Consider the following 17798-nt stretch of genomic DNA (forward strand, 5'->3'; position numbering starts at 1 on the left):
GTTCACTTGCTCCCTTTCAAAATGAAAATAAAATAAGGGTGCTTGTTGTTGCCACTATTATTTAATATTATTTTCTTGGGTGTTTTGGTCAGCACATTAAATTTGAAACAGCAATAAGATGAATCAATATTTGAAAAGAAAGATATTCTCCAGATAAGGGAAAATGTCATGCAAAGAGGCTTAGATGATATGTGATACAAAACAGTATTTACTGAGAATCTTAAAATTAGTAGAATTAGTAGAGGAACACACATTCCAGTAGAAAACAACAATGCATCCCATTAGGGAAAGGGTTGCAGACTTAGCTAAGAGGAAAACGAGGAAGTTTAAATGTGTTGCACAGGTTGCCTGTCAAGAATTATGATTACAAGATTTTTAAATTTTAAACATTTATCATCATTATTATCATCATTTTTGTGTGTGTGTATGCCATGGAACATGTATGGAGATCATCAGATATTATTAAATAGTTGAAATTTTTCCTTCCATTATGGGTTCAAGGATAGAACTCAGCTCATCAGGCTTATGAAGCAAACACATTCACTTGCCAAGATATCCTACTGACCCTGTCTCAAAAAAACAAAACAACAACAAACCCCCAAAAAACAGCAACAAAAAACCACAAATATGTCAGGAGATAAGAGATAGTTTCTTCTGCAGCCAAATATGAGTAACTATGGCTCAGGAACACAAATTTAAGTTTTACCCCAATGTGGTAACAGCTTTATTAAGTTTTTATAGTAACAAAACAAAACAAAACAAAAAACACTCCATAAATCTAGACACTTCTCAAATACACTGGTGTATATATCAGGTAGCTAGGTTACAGCAAAGTGGAGAAAGCTCTGCTATAGGCCTCTGATTTGATCTGATGACATTGGTGGAAGGTAGGGATCTGTGCAGGATTTACCTAATAGTCACAGAATACTGGGTCATATGTAAGGATGGGCAATAAACTACTATTTAGGAGAGCCAAGACAGCTCAAGATAATTGGCTTTGGACCTGCATTCTAAGTTCTTCCCAAACACTGAAGTACTCATCAATCAGTCTTTGTAGAATGTTCAATATGGATGTGGCTTCTTTCTAGGAACTTTAGTTCACATACAACACATTGCCAGAGCATATGTATATGTATGTGTATGTGTGTGTGTGTGTGTTTACACTTTATATTTTCCCTTCATCTGTTATAAGAAAGTCAAAATCTACACAATAAAATTTAAGTATATACAAGTATATTCAGTGTTTGTCAAAGTATAGCTTTGACACATCAAGGTCAGAAGGAGGAGGTGTGGCATGGACAGAACACATAGAAACAGGAATCTTTTTAGGTCAAATGGATTCTCTCTTATTTTTTTTGGGGGGGGAGAACACATAGATGTACACACACCTACACACACACACACACACACACACACACACACACACACACACACACAAACTCCTGGTGGGGAAGCAAGACTCTGACACGCTCCAACAACTTTATATTTATTTTCAAGAGAGGGTTTCTCTGTGTATCCTTGGCTATCCTGGACTCGCTCTGTAGGCCAGGCTGGCCTCGAACTCACAGAGATCTGACTGCCTCTGCCTCCCTGAGTGCTAGGAACAAAGGTGTGCACCATCATGCCTGGCTAATATATACACATACATACACATATTTTGGATGGAACAAAGTCCAACCAACTTCATATATATACATATATACATACACATATACATATTATGTATGTATGTATACATATATACATACATATATATACACAGCAGATTTTGTATGTATATATATACATACATATATATACACAGCAGATTTTGTATGTATATATGTACAGCAGCATATATATGTATATATGTATACATATATACATATATATACATACACATATATATACACAGCAGATTTTATATGAAAGATTTTATATGTATGCATATATACATACACATTGGGTGGGTGAAGCTTATATATCCACAGCTTATCTATCCCAGCAAAATCTCTCAAGTAGTATAAAAATTGCAAACAAACAATTGAGGTTCCCTGACCTCAAAAATTCCCCAACTCAACTATTAAGAAAGTGCCTTTCTGAACTTCAAATTATTCCCTAAGATTTCCTACATCAAAGCCACTAGCAAAAACATCTTAACTTAACTTTACTAACAATCTACATCTCCAGAGTCTTTCTAAGGGTAGTGGATGAATCATTAATCTGCTCCAGGAGTAATGCTTGAAAAAGATCAATCACTATTACGGTAAGTGCCAATGATACTACCTAGTGAGTGATTGGAAACTCCTTTGTAGTTCTCATACAACTCATAGATTAATAGGGACTCAGAGCAACAAGCAGAACAAAACTCCACAACAGCATGAAGTCCTCAGGACACATATTCCTAGGGGCCACACCTCTTCAAGGCAAACCAGTGGGATGAATTCTGTGAGTTCTAAAGCCATTTGGTGTTCCTCTTGCGTGGGCCACCTACAAGTGTTACTGTTTTGAATATGATATAGTGTCATCACTTGTCCTCACCATGTCATGCTTTAAACCTCCATAACTGAACCTTTGTAACTTCCAATCAACACTGAAAGGTTTGCAACCATCCTGGCAGGAGAGAAGATGTTTAAAGAGACACCTGTGCTCCTCTCTTCCGATATCAGACTATTGAGACGCTGAATTCCAAGGAATGAAATTTCCCCAGGAATCTCATGCCCGGGACAGCCAGAGGGGAGTTTGTCTAGAAAAAAAATTCACACAACTTGTCAGACCACTTTGCAGGAGAGACTACGCCTTGACCAGGACTGTTTACATATACCTCTTCATCTCTACATAAGCCTAAGCCTCAGATGAATGGTCTGAAGATGGGGGTGGGGGTTGTCACAGGAGTGACAACTATTTCTAGTAAATACTCATTCCCTCCCATCACTCACTCCAGTGGAGTGACACTGTCACTAGAAATGGGCATAGTGTTTCTTTTGTTTGCTTTTCACTAATAATTGTCTCTTTAACTTCCATTAAAGAGCTTATTGTGGCTGCCAAGATCCTCCAGGCTTTGACCTTAAAAGCTCTGTCAATAGGTTTATTGTTGCCAATACTGGAGTGAGTGATGGGAGGGAATGAGTAATTACTAGTGTTAGTATTTAGGCAGCTTGCTTCTGGGTTGCTTAGAAACCTATGATGTCATCATGTGTCACCCACCAGGTAGCCACACCTGGCAGGCATGGTTATGTTGCTCCTGAAAAGGACCAACCCGCCATTTTGTCACTCTCTTGCCCTCTCACCCCTTTCCCTCTTACTCTCTTGCCTTTTTACCTTTCTCTGTCAGGGGACCCCCCTCCCTTCCCTTTATCATGTCTCTCTCTTTCCTTCTCTCTCTCTTCATCTCCATTCAATAAACCTCTTTCATATAAAGTCTGCTGTGTGCATCATTATTTCATTGGTCCTAACATTGGTGCATTGGCTGGGAAGGGTCTCCTGGTAGCACCTGGTCTGGTCATGCCAGGACCCCTTTAATCGGACCTGATTTGGTCCATATATATATATATATATATATATATATATATATATATATATATACACACACACACACACACACACACACATATATGCTGTAAATTCTCATCTAAAGATTTACATAATTTTCTCATTGGGTTTACATTTATAAGACTTCCTTAATCATAACTAACTGTTTATTTTTTCTCCTTATACACTAAAAATAACAAGTCTCATTTTAAATTGGTATGAATTTTTATATAAATTTAAAGTTATATTTTTATAACATGCTATATATATGATTCAACCCTGGTTCAAAATGAATTTTATATGATGATAAAGTTTCAAAATTATAAAGGTCCATTCAAATTAAGGTAATTTAAAATGTACGTCTAACTGCCTATCTCTTTATCAATTCCTAAATTAATTCATAATGTTTCTCCTGCCATGAACTGCCTATGATTGAGATTCACCACTAGGCTTTCTGGCTAATAGGTTTGCTATAATAAATTCAAATGTAATTTTAAAATTGCTTTACATTGTTCTACTATATTGCTGGTTTTAAAACTCATAACTCAAGGGTTACTATGTACAAGTTTTTACCAATACTCTAAATTAAGATCTATTAATTTTAGAGGAATTTATGTTAAAACTTTATCATTGTGCTATATCTTCACCATCAAAAGGTTAAAATATGCTTGGTCTTGTTTTCCAAAAATGGTATTATTATTAATCTATAGTATAGCCTTAGGCTTTCATAAGCTATGAAATTTTTATATACTAAATCATACATAAAAATGTTATGCCCTCACTTTAATGTACTATATTTATGACTTTTAAGGCTCCAACTTAACAGAGACAAAACCTAAAGTCCTAATATTTGATGGTTAATGAATGCAAGTCAGTCATCTCATAGATGATCAAGTCCTCTAACATGCCCAAAAATATAATTATAGTCCTATAGATGCAAAAATTGTATCATCTTTAATAAACAGCTGATGGATGGTCATTGAGTCACCATATAGGAGTTGGTAAAAATAATAAGAGAGGAGCCTTCCTGACAGGCTCATCTACAGCAAAAACTATGTTCCAGACCTTGGCTACTGCTCTGAGGCTGTTGACATTCCTGCACAGAAAATAAGAGGTCTGTAATGCCCTATCCCGCTGGGGTATAGCCAAAAGTCAATTCCATCAGGTAACTGTTTCAAATGTAGCCATAGGGGACCCTGGTGCTGCAGCTGCCTCAACAAGCCATGGCTGCCTGCTGGCAGACTGGCCTCTGGAAGTCAAAATGCTCCCATGCAGGCCTGTCCTCTGCGGCCAGCCATGGAGGCTCAACCAGCACAAGGGCCACAGACACTTCCAGCCTTCCAGCTCCTTGGCCTGGTGGAGAACAAATGGCTCCTAGATTCAGCGACCTCCACCAACATTGCCCTGCCCAGGGTAACATTGCCTGTCTGTTTTGGCCTCACATTGGGGTCCCATTGACATATTGTCAACTTCTGTCTTGGGAGACTTCAGATGCCTTCTTCTTTATATTTGGGAGACCAGGTCTGAAGCCTGAGTCCTAGAGTTGCTACTGTCAGGCCTAGACACAATATGCCTTGTTGCCAGGCTCACGAAACAGGCCTGGATATAACCTTTCACCATCCCTTTAGCTAAAGGATAATAAATGTTCATAGCAATCTTATCTATGACTCGTGGTAAATAACTAGATACAAAGGCCTAAGAAAAATGTCTGAGCTTCTAAGAAAGTGTCTTAAGGTTGGTAAACACAAGTTATAAATGTTTGAGGGTCTAGAAAGTGTCTTAAGGTTGGTAAATGTAAATTATAAATGTTTGAGAGTCTAAGAAAGTGTTTTAAAGTTGGTAAATGCAAGTTATAAAGGTTGCAAGGTCTAAGGTGATTTTATCCTAAATAGGTAAAAATGCTTAATATTTCCCCATGTTGCTATGCTACTGTTATATTGACTGTCCAGAGCTTTGACCTTTATCAATAGAGCTCTGATTTATTAATATAACTTTAATACAAAAACATTCCACTCTACCACCCACTATCATGGTTCCAAGCTCAAGATTTTAAATCTCCATAATGTGTAATTATACTAAAGGTTAAGATCAAGTGAGCTTTTGTCCCTTCTACTTCACGAAAGCCTTCTGCCTTTTCAGAGATCACCTTAAAGAATGTTTATGCTGTAAACACCAATGTGTTTGTCTACTGTGTTTTCTACAATGTATATTTCAGTGCAGATTACAATTGTGATGCTAACATGTCTAAAGTTTTATCTCCTTTGTAAACCTTAAAAGTAATTCTTGTAAGCTGTAGGAAATCCACCTGAATCCACCTCTCAGGTCAGTTGGGCTCCAGATAAGTACTGCACCTATTACCTATCCCAGAGGGTGGGATTCCTCCCCTTTACCTGGTTTTGGGACTTCTCCTTCCTTGCTACTTGATTGCTACATTCCTACATCCAACAAGCGCTGATTGGTGAGACTTCCCTTCTGGTTGGCATCAATTCCTGGCTACTTGATTGCTACCTTTGTATACCGAACATCAGCCATTTGGTGAGTCATTACTTCTGGTTGGCGCAAATACTTCCTACCGCTCTCACCATCCTACATCCATACTCTTCATATAGGACTTCCTTCTCCCTTGTTAAGATTTTCCCTCTAATGGCACAGTTTCTCTCCCTCCCCTCTTGCTCCTCTGCGGAAATTCTAGTGCTAGGTAAACCATGTCTGCTAAGGGCAACTGTGTCCTTGGTTGCTGGCTAACTCTGACAAGCTGTTGGGACAGATTGTACTAAACTACTGACTCAAACCTTGCTCTTGGGACACCTTGACAGGTCATTGTCTCCTACCTGCCCAATGGGAAAAGTGCATTCATCTATTCCTACAGATTCTCCTCTGTGATGTCTTCTGGAGAATTTCAGATTTCTACACTTAGTGCCTGTTTTAATGGCCTCTAAGCTTACACAGTTCTGTAAACACACTTGGCCTCAATTTTCTTAGATGACAGATACAAAGCAAAGCCTTTTTAATTACTTCCAGTGATTGGGTAAATGGAGGTTCCCTCAGGTAAATGGAGGTTTCCATGTTTAAGTCTCTTTGATCCAAACCTTCCACCTCTGTTCACTCTCCCAAAAATTTTAAATGTACACCTAAGTAAATTTTCTCTATAACCTACTTAACTTTGTCTTCTGCCTATAAATATGTTCCAATATCCTGCCAGACCCAGGTGTTTCCTATATCCACAACAGAGCCAAAGCAGCTACCACAGGTGTCCCAGTCTGACCTCATAGACTTCCGTCAAGCCAGACCTGCACTTTCCCTCCCAGCCACGGATATTCTCACAGACCTTGGAGAGCATCCAAACAGCCTGTTCTTCCTGGACTTGGCCAGCATTTCAGCCTTTTGACCTCCCTTATAGCGCCCCCAGTATCAGCAGGAAGTAGCCAGAAAAGACTCTAAGCAAGTTATTCAATTATTACTAACAAAAGGCTGGAATGGTGTGCTTCAGGCCCAGAACAAGTAGCTCCAGGTTCTCCCACCATTCTTTAGTCCCTACCTGCTGCCTTCTGTGGCTAGGAACTCTCTACTGGCATTCTTCTACCATGAACTTTCCAGGGCAGAGGCTTCCCCTCCTCCTCTCAACCATGTAATCTGAATGTTTTGTTGCTATTGTTTTTTTTTCTCTCTCCCTTACCCCCTTGCATGGCAACCAAGAGCTGCTTCCAATGAACCTAAATTTATATACTTTAACTTATCTTACATAAGAAGCAGCCCAAGCTCCTTATATTTAATTACAGAAAAAGGGAGGAATATTAGTATTTAGGCAGCTTGCTTCTGGGTTGCCTAGAAACCTATGAAGTCATCATGTGTCGTCCACCAGGTAGCCATACCCGGCAGGCATGGTTAAGTTTTTCCTGAAAAGGACCAACCTTGTGGCCAACTGTTGGGCAATGTTCATGGAATCTTATGTAAGAAGTGGGAAATAGTAAGATCTGGAGTGGACAGGAACTCCACAAGGAGAGCAACAGAACCAGAAATTTGAACACAGGGGTCTTCCCAGAGACTCATGCTCCAACCAAGTACCATGCGTGGAGATAACCTCAAACCCCTGCACAGATGTAGCCCATGGCAGTTCAGTGTCCAAGTGGGTTACATAGTAATGGGAAGAGGGACTGCCTCTGACATAATCTGATTGGCCTGCTCTTTGATCACCTCCCATTGAGTGGTTAGCAGCCTTACCAGGCCACAGTAGAGGACAATGCAGCCACTCCTGATGTGATCTGATAGACTAAGATCAGAAGGAAGGAGAGGAGGACCTCCCCTATCAGTGGACTTGGGGAGGGGCATGGGTGAAGAAGGGGATGGGAGGGTGGGATCGGGAGGGGAGGAGGGAGGGGCTTATGGCAGATACAAAGTGAATAAAGTGTAATTAATAAAAAAAGTTACGGGAGAAGAGGGAAGGAGGGTGGGGTTAGGAGAGGATGAGGGAGGGGTCTACAGCTGGGATACAAAGTGAATAAATTGTAATAAATACAAAAATAATTAATTAAAAAAAGGACCAACCGGCCACTTTGTTGCTCTCTTGCCCTCTGGTTTCTTGCCTTCTTGTCCTCTCTCCTTTCTCTGTCATGGCACCCTCTTCCTTCCCCCTATCATGTCTCGCTCTCTCTTTCTCTCTCTCTTCATCTCCATCCAATAAACCTCTTTCATATAAAATCTGCTGTGTGCATCATCATTTTATTGGTCATAACAACTAGAAATGGGGTTTCTTTTGGCAATGGAAAAATTTCTAAATTAACAAATGGATAATTCTGTAACTATAGTTAAACTCTACTGAACCATATACTTTAAAAATGGTGAATATTTTCCCAAGGCTGAGCATAGTAGAACAGGTAGGAGGATGCTTACTAAGTTCAAGACTGAGCTACACAAAGGATTCTAGGCCAGCCTGGGCTACACAAAACCCTGTCTCAATAAAATAAAAAAAAAGATGGATTTTTGAGAGACCAAAAGATAAATTAGCAGCTATTATTAAGACCTGAAGTAGGTGGGTGGAGAAGTCCAGTAATGCCCTGAGGGGAAGGACTGCCTTACTGCATTCTTTCCCCACCCACTAGAGATAACAGTTGTTAGGAAACTGGCCCATCCCCCTAGGGAGGGACACCAGGTCACTATGGTCTGGGGACCTTCCTATAGCCAGTCAATTCAAAATGTAGCATTTTGACCAATAGATGCTTGCCAGGCAGGAATCGCTCCTGCTTTGGGCATGCTGGGAGGGACCAGAATCTTTAAATCACCCAACTAACCTGGGCACAGTGCGCTCATTTCCCACTTCTTCGGTGGTGGGTGTTGTGGGCCCAAGCTGCAGCTTGTAATTTACAATAAAAAGACCCTCATGAGTTTTGCAACGGAGTCGATTCCTGTAGATCTTTTGGGGGCTTGCGAACTGGGTGTAACATTTTCATGGGCACAGTGGTGCATGCTTATAATCTTAATACCTGGAAGATGGAGGCAGGATGATTGAGAGTTCTTTATAGTCCAGTTTGGGTTACATGAGACCCTGTCTCAAAAAGAAAAAGGGTAAACTTTATGACATAGATATTGTCTCTGCAATTTCATCATTTGTAATAAGTTATACAAATTTATTTGATATTCAGCCCAATTTCAAGGTACCCAGTTCCTAATGTCCTTGGAATTTCCAAAGTGATAAATATCTTTTTGTATGCTAATGATGACAGCTGGCTGGGGGTTCCCAAATAGCTTCCGGATGGGGGTTGGTTGCCAGGGGAACAAACTTGTGATTGAAAGAGTTTCAAGAATTAGAATTTCTTCATTGTCTAGTACATTTAAGATACTTGATCATCCCGGAGGGAGACATCTATTATCACCAAGCCTTATCCTCCAGTGCTTCCCAACAAACACTGCACTTCCTAGGGTCTTTACTTTCCATTGGCTTCCTGCATCTTTGTAGGTCAGCCCAGCCTGGGCTACATGGTGAGTTTCAGGTAAGCTTGGGCTAGAGAGGAGACTCGCAAGAAGGATTTGGATGCTAGATGACTGATGACACCTTCATAGTGGGTCATTAGAGGAAACAGTGTATTTAGAGCTGGGTCTTAGCTGCTAACTTGGCTTAGTGGAAGAGAAGGACACCCGCACAACTCTTACTGTCTGCCCCTTACTGTCAGAAATGGTAGAGCCACGTGGATAATTTTAAGATTCCTCAGTCCTCTGCTGTTTCCTAGTAACTCCTAGCCTAAAAGGACCTACTTCTTGCTGGAGCTTCACACTTCCTCTTCCTTTTACATGTGAATAAAATATAGTACCTATGGGAGGCAGACCTTAAAAGAACAGGCCAGGTATTTTTTCAGAAGGGCTGTTCAACAATAATGCTGAAGTTCCAAACTTCAGCTTAGTAAAATGGAACTGAAAGGGTGTGGCTGGAGCAGCTCGTTGGTATAGTCTCAGCACTGGGGAGACCTACAAGACTGATCCCTATCACCATAAATTTTTAAAAGTTTCTCTCCCTCAATACTTTAATATTCATAATTTCATGTTTAATATTGATAGGCAGGTGGAGAGGTGCTACAAACACATTGTGACCTAAAAATCTACATTGGATTAATTATCCCTGTACAGGTGGTTTGAAACTGTCTTCCATTCTCTTGCTGGCGGCATTAGAAACAGTTTAAGGGTGAGAGCAGGGGCGGTCCTTCTGAAGCATTTCATGCAGACAGTAATGCTAAGGGAGAAAATAGAGTGAGATGGAGACTTGGTGCTATTTGCCCCTCCATCCTTCATACAAACCCAGTTCTCTGTATTCAGTCCCTTACCCAGTGCTGCCTATGATCATTGACTCTGACTAATCCTGCATAAAGGTAGAAAATTCCCATGGGATCTGTGGTCAGGAAGCGTTTTATTGTCTTCTGACCACCGGAGAGGCAAATAGGAAAAGGCTATCCTCCTTCCTTCCCCTCCTGCCTCCTCCCCCCACCATTCCCTGCTCGCTGTTTTTGGTTGGGAAGCAGTCTCAGGCCAAAAGCAACCAATGTTGCAAAGCCAAGTGACTGTATATGCGTGTTTGGTATGTATATTGTGTGGTGTGTCATGTGTAGGGAGAGGGCTTGGGGGTAGGATCCCGTGACGTTACTGGCTCCTCCTCCCGGTGAATATAAAGGGAGATTGGCGCGCAACGACCCTGAGCTGCATCCTTGAAGCCTGAGCAGCCCAAGTCGGCAGATCCAACCCAACTCGACTAAGTCAGCCTCATTGAACCAGATCCGAGAATCTTCGCCCCCTGGTCTTGCCACAGCTCTCTGGTAAGCCGCTGGGGCCGACACGTGTGTTAAGAGTGGGGAGAGGGAGGCTCCTTGTATACCAGGCAACCACGGCACGCAGTTGCATCAGCGCGGCTGTGACCTGTTGCTAGCAAGACCCTAGCCAGGGAGCCAGGCCTCCCTAGCTCCAGCGCAGTCCCAGACTGTTTCTAAATGGAACCGTAAAAATCTAGAGACTGAGTTTAGGGCCACCGGGCTAGACCCCTGGTATGCGGAGAGAAAAGTGCCGGCGGTCTTGGGCTCGCTTTGCCACCCCCCCCTCCCCCGCCAGGCGCATCTCCCGATTTCGGATGCTGAAGCCCTGCCTCACCGCTGGTGCTCACAGGTTCAGTCCAGCCAGGCGCGTGGAAGTGGAGAAACATTAGCTTCCTCCCCAGGGCAAAGAAGGCTCAGGTGGAGCGCTGTGGCCTCGGTGAGAAGGAATAAGAACGAGGTCGGGGAGCCATGTCTCTTTGAAGATCTCTGGGTGCTGGCGCGCGCTGAAAGGGATGTGGGTATTGAGTGTGAGAAGGGGTTCTCCCAGAGTTGTTCTGAGTTGAGTTCCGCTTGATTTACCAGGAACCACAGGCCAGGAAACAGAAACGTTAGGTTTCAGGGCACCTGGGCTGGGCTCTAGGGTAAATCTCAACGGTTCTTGGCCAGAAAAAGAAGCAACCTAATGTCTAAGGACTTACTAGTGGCCAGCCACTGTGCTACAATGGGCTTCACTACCTCTTCTGAAATGAGTCCTCCCACCAGCCACAGAGATACTGTAATCCCTACTTGCATTACTATTATAATTCTTACTTGCATGTGAAAGAACCGGCCATTAGAGGTAAAGTGGCTTGCCCTCTCCCACTCCTCAACCCATCCTCCTTTGTTCCTGTATCTCTTTCACTTAGTGGAGTGTTTTCTAATTCACTTCCAGAGCTTGGGGATAGTCAGACCCATTGAAGGGCTTTGTTTTGTTTTTCACCAGAACCTAGCATCTTCTTCCGGTCCAACTAGAATGCGGCTGTGGCATGCTCTTCGAAGATTTGGTCGAAAGCTGGTGAGGAGACGTGCGTTGGAGCTGGGCATGGGCGAGACCCGCCTTGCCAGATGCCTGAGCACCCTCGACTTAGTGGCCCTGGGTGTGGGCAGCACATTGGGTGCAGGTGTGTATGTCCTGGCTGGTGAGGTGGCAAAAGATAAAGCAGGACCATCCATTGTGATCTGCTTTTTGGTGGCTGCTCTGTCGTCGGTGTTAGCTGGACTGTGTTATGCTGAGTTTGGTGCCCGAGTCCCCGGCTCTGGTTCTGCATATCTCTACAGTTATGTCACTGTAGGTGAACTCTGGGCCTTCACCACCGGCTGGAACCTCATCCTCTCCTACGTCATTGGTGAGTTGTTTGGGGTGGGCTGGGGAGGGGGTTGGATGACTACACAAATAGAAAAGGGATTATGGATTCAGAAATCTGAGTAAAATAGTGAAGCTGAAATTTTCTTTATTTTTGCTACTATCTCAATACTTCCAGATGTTTATATTTTTAATTGTAGGGGTGTATGGAGGGGTTGAAGATACAGAACAATTAATTGTTTGCCTCTGTCTGGTGTTCATTTATTAAGATAATATCAGGAGCTGGGGGTAGTGTTGTACACCTGTAATTCTAGCACTCAGGAGGCTGAGGTAAGAGGATCAAGAGTTTGTTGAGTTTGAGACCAGGCTAAGCCTGAGTTTCATAGAGAGACCTCACACACACACACACACACACACACACACTCAAAAATGTAAGCTGAGTAATAATGGCAGGAATCTGTGAAATATTGGCTGGTGTGTAGGAGGGAGAGAACTTGGCCTCATAATGTTCCCGAGGATTGGGATTAAGGTAGAAAATACAATTGCTATACCAGGTACAGCCAGTGTGGCCCGGGCTTGGAGCTCTGCTTTTGACAACCTGATTGGAAACTACATCTCTCAGTCTCTGAAAGGAACCATCTCACTGAATGTGCCTCATGTTCTGGCAGAATATCCAGATTTCTTTGCCATGGCCCTTGTGTTGCTGCTCACTGGTGAGGCAAGGGGCAGGGTTGAATGGTAGGAGGGGTTACGACTGGGAAAGGCTTGAGGGCATGATGAGATGGGGAGGGAAAGCAGAGCTGGGAGGGAACGAGGCAGGACAAAGAAAAAGCAAGCTTGGAGGAAGGATTTTGTCCTCAAGATCCTGAACAATTTTTCTCCCACAGGATTGTTGGCTTTGGGAGCAAGTGATTCTGCTCTGGTTACCAAAGTGTTCACAGGGGTGAACCTCTTGGTTCTTGGATTTGTCATCATCTCTGGCTTCTTTAAGGGAGATCTGAAAAACTGGAAGCTCACAAAAGAGGACTATTGCTTGACCATGAGTGGACCCAATGACACTTGTAGGTTAGAAAGCCACAGAGGTGGGCCCATAATGGGGGAGCTGGGCGATTCCGGAATGGGAGTCAGAAACAATAAGCAGCTGGACATTAGAGGAAGAGTATAGACTTAGCCGAACATATTTCTTATTATTTCTATTCCTTCTCATACTCTAGCTTGGACTCCGTGGGCGCTGGAGGTTTCGTGCCCTTTGGCTTAGACGGGATTCTTCGTGGCGCTGCTACCTGTTTCTATGCCTTTGTTGGTTTTGACTGTATTGCGACCACTGGTAACTGTCACAGTATCCTGGCTGGCCTTGGGTTCAGTGTGTAAACATACAGACGACTGGGAGTGGCAGAGGGACAAGCCTACTCCCCGGGTTCAGAACACTGTGCTATGTGTTTTCTTGCAGGGGAAGAGGCGAAGAATCCCCAGCGCTCTATCCCCATGGGCATTGTAATCTCACTCTCCATCTGCTTTTTGGCTTACTTTGGGGTGTCTTCAGCACTTACTCTTATGATGCCTTACTACAAGCTTCATACTGAGAGCCCTCTACCCGAAGCATTTATGTACGCTGGCTGGAATTCTGCCCGGTACCTTGTAGCTGTTGGCTCCCTCTGTGCTCTTTCCACTAGGTCAGTGTTAAATATTTGTTTCTTTGGTGACTGTAGTTTCCAGTTATGTCCATTTTGTGCAAGAAGATGCTCTTCAGAAGAGATGGGAAGGGGAGGTGGAGAGGCTGTAAGCACACAGGCTGGGAACAGAAACCTTGGTGATCTCACTCCACTTGGACATTGTCTTTTTCAGCCTTCTGGGCTCTATGTTTCCTATGCCTCGTGTGATCTATGCAATGGCAGAAGATGGCCTCCTGTTCCGAGTCCTTGGTAGGGTCCACAATAGAACACATACACCCATTGTGGCCACCGTGGTATCTGGTGTTATTGCAGGTACCAAAACAAAACAAACCCACCAGTTTTTATTGTTTCACCAACTCCTTTAACTTCATCCTTCACCCACTTGCTTTCTCTCTGCCAATTTTAGCATTCATGGCATTCCTCTTTGAACTCAGTGATCTTGTGGACCTCATGTCAATTGGGACTCTACTTGCTTACTCCCTGGTGTCCATTTGTGTTCTCATCCTTAGGTAAGACTTGCGTTTGTGCTTCTGGGTGAGGTGTGATATTATGCTCATTCTTTCTGCCTTCCGTCACCCTGAGTCTCTTTGAATAATCTGAGTATCTTGTTATGTCCAAAACAGCTCCCCTACCATGTGTTTTGCACATCCAGGTACCTGTATGTGCATATGTGTATGAAGGCCAGAGGTCAGAGTTAGGTATCTACCTACATCCCTCTCCACTTTATTTTTGAGATGGAGTCTCTCACTGAACCTGGAACTCACTGGTTGGCTAGGTTGACTGGTTAATGAATTCCAGAAATCCTAGCTCCAGCTCCCTAGCACACTGAGGTTATAGGACACCTGGGTTTCATATGCGCACTGGAGATCTGAACTCCAGTCCTATCATCATAGTTGTGTGACAAACACTTGAATATTTTAAAAAGCCCCTCCTTTCTCTCTCTTTCTCTCTCTGTGTGTGTGTGTGTGTGTGTGTGTGTCTGTCTGTCTGTCTGTCTGTCTGTCTGTCTTTCTGTCCATCTATGAGTACCCTTGGAGGTCAGAAGAAGATGTTGAATCCCCTGAGGCTAGAGTTATGGGTGGTTGTGACTTGCCCAATGTGTGTGTTAAGAACTGAACTCAGATCCTCTGCAAGAGAAAAACAAAACTCTTAACTGTTAAGCTATCACTCTAACCTGGTGTCAGATGCTGTATAAGCTGAGCCATCTCCCCAGCCCAAGCTTGTACCTTTAATGGTGGTAAAGAAGCTGCCTGGAAAAAATAGTGAATTGTTAAGAATTATTCATAAAATTGTTCTTACTCTTGCCACAGATATCAGCCTGACCAGGAAATAAGGAATGGTGAACAGGAAGTGGAATTGCAGGAGGATGAGGAAACACTTGAAGCAGAGAAGCTAACTGTCCAGGCTCTATTTTGTCCAGTCAACTCCATCCCCACCCTCCTTTCTGGCCGGGTTGTCTATGTTTGTTCCTCACTGCTTGGTGAGCAGTGGGTTTTTTTTTTCTTTTTAAGGTTTATTTATTTTTATGGGTATGAGTATTTTGCCTGCATAAATGTATGCCTAGTACTTACATAGGTCAGAAGAAGGCATCAGATCCCCCGGAACTGCAGTTATAGATAGCTGTAAGTTGCCATATGGGTACTGGGAACCAAACCCAGGTCCTCTCCGCAAGAACAGCAAAATGCTCTTAACTGCTGAGCCATCTCTCTAGCCTCAAGGGGTAGCTTTTTTCCTTTGGGATGATCTGGAGAGATCATTACTACGGGGTGGACATTGTGTGGTGGCATTTGGTGAGTGAGAGAGGTCTATATAGCAAGAGGGGAACCCTGCTTAGAACGGGATGTCTTACATCTTAATATATGGATCTCAAGAGTTGGTTTTGATGCCTCTCAACTTGACTTTTGAAGCTGTACTACTGACTGTTCTTTGTCTGGTGCTGACCCGGTGGACAACTGCTCTTCGTTCTGGAGAACCAGTGTGGGTCACAGTGGTTGTGCTGATCCTGGGGCTCATTCTTGGAATTACTGGAGTTATCTGGAGACAGTCACAGAACCGCACGCCCCTTCACTTTAAGGTAAATGACATTTCTTCTCCCTCACCAAACCTTCTTGGGACAATTAGGGCTTGTAGCTTATGTTCTTTAATTGGACACAAGAGGATAGTTGTTAGAGCTATTTAGGTCAGACTCCTTACTGATGCTCTCTCAAGTTCTGCATTTGGAGTGTCTAATAATATATGAGATAAATGAGTGGCTGCTGAAATCCGGAATGTGAGTAGGGGTCAAACTTGGCTTGCTCTGCCCCAGTGGTTCTGTTCACAGCGTAAAGCCCTCTTTTTATGTCACTGTGCTGTATGTGAAGATTTATCTTGTTTTGCAGGTGCCTCTTGTGCCTCTACTCCCATTGCTGAGCATCTTTGTGAATATTTACCTGATGATGCAAATGACAGCTGGCACTTGGGTCCAATTTGGGATCTGGATGCTGATTGGTAAGTATCTGCTTTTGAAGAATAAGCCTCTTAGGTGTCCTAGCCTTTCCCTCTTGATCTCCAGTTGAAGACCTACCTATTAAGGTTTTCCAGGTAACACTTCCCCACCTTACAGTTGTCTTTCCCTACTAGGATTTGCTATCTACTTTGGCTATGGGATCCAGCACAGTGTGGAAGAAGTTAAGAATAATCAAACCTTACCCAAAAGAAGGGCCCCAACTGTAGACCTTGATCTCACTGCTTCGTGTATTCATGCCATTTGACCTAATCACACCTGAGTATTCTCTAGCCCCCCTACACAACAATGGAGCTCACTCTTGACCCCATGGAGAGCTGGGCCTCTCATATGGTGTTAGTGAGGAATACTAAATAGAGCTCTGTATTTATTGTGAAATGATGGATGTGTCTTTGCTGTTTCTCATGTTTTTTAACTTGTTTACTTTCAAATAGTCTCTGTAGTTGCTTCCTGGCTTTGAAAAAAAAATATTATTAAAAGAAAACAACAACAACAAAAAAATCCCTGTCCTGTTCTTTGTTTATTAGAGGTGATGTAAAGCTTGGCTTTAAGTCTGGAGAGACTCAGAGAAGTGTCCTGTGTCTTTTTCTCTAGTAGCCACAAGACTTTTTGCTGTACCTGGTTATGTGCCTCTTGGACTAGGGATTGGAGAGGGTAGTAAAAGCAGCCTAACTACTCACACTCTTAAAGAAGCAACCTAGAGAAAGAATTTTCTTCCTGATGTTGTGGGTGAGGCCCTGGATAAGTACTGAGACTGCCTTGTTGTCTTGGATTGCAGATGGACTCTGGTCTCAACACTGTCTAGGTTATACACTTGAGGCCAGTGTCTTCTATTGCACATCTTTTAGTTGGATCAGTTTTAGACTCCAGTCACTAACTGAGTAACAAATTTTAACTGTTGGGAGGAGGTGTGGACACTAGAGGATTTTTCTAAGGACCATATATGCAAGCATACTGCCTCCCAAAGAACAGGAGATTAGAGGTTAAAACCACACCCATATTAAAACTATGCATTTATCTATTTATTTAACAAATATGTAAAATTTTAGACCTTGTGCTGAGATCTGGTGACATAAACAGTAAAACTCAACTCTCAAGGAACTCAAAGTCTAGTAAGGAAAACATGAATATAAAACAATGATTTGACTCAGGGAAGGGATGAGTGATGACGAAGCACAGAGGACCACATTTGACCTGAGTGCTTGAGAAGTAGACTGAAGAGAAGGAGGGCTCGCCAGTGAACAGTATAGGAAACAATCGAATTCTGATAAAAACAGGTTCTTTGTGGCCTAACTACAGTTGTAGTGTAGCTGGAAGTAACATGTACATGGTTATGTATGCATGGCCTTGCACGCTCCAAGGAATTGAACTTCCTTGTAGGTGGGGTTTAGTGTGTGTGTGTGTGTGTGTGTGTGTGTGTGTGTGTGTGTGTAAGGCATAGAGTGACAAGACTTCCTAGCAGGGTGGTGGATGTTTGG

General features: G+C 42.9%; 1 protein-coding gene across 3 annotated transcripts; it reads left to right on the forward strand.

The window, feature by feature from the left end:
• The first annotated feature begins 10605 nt into the window (after positions 1-10605).
• On the forward strand, positions 10606-16812 carry Slc7a3 (solute carrier family 7 member 3). Of its 3 annotated transcripts, none has more exons than XM_055605063.1 (13): positions 10606-10808; positions 11098-11238; positions 11785-12187; positions 12699-12857; positions 13032-13209; positions 13359-13471; positions 13595-13817; positions 13990-14129; positions 14224-14326; positions 15128-15297; positions 15725-15891; positions 16196-16304; positions 16437-16812. In XM_055605063.1, the coding sequence occupies exons 3-13, from the start codon at positions 11815-11817 to the stop codon at positions 16565-16567; spliced, it is 1866 nt and encodes a 621-aa protein (XP_055461038.1). In that variant the 5' UTR covers positions 10606-10808; positions 11098-11238; positions 11785-11814; the 3' UTR covers positions 16568-16812. The 3 variants fall into 3 exon arrangements, with proteins under 3 accessions (XP_055461038.1, XP_055461040.1, XP_055461037.1); XM_055605065.1 differs by having other exon boundaries at positions 11098-11219; XM_055605062.1 differs by lacking the exon at positions 11098-11238.
• The last annotated feature ends 986 nt before the right edge of the window (positions 16813-17798 follow it).

This window comes from Psammomys obesus, unplaced genomic scaffold, assembly GCF_907164565.1.
Source record: "Psammomys obesus unplaced genomic scaffold, mPsaObe1.curated_primary_1811, whole genome shotgun sequence".
In the NCBI taxonomy this organism is placed as follows: Eukaryota; Metazoa; Chordata; class Mammalia; order Rodentia; family Muridae; genus Psammomys; species Psammomys obesus.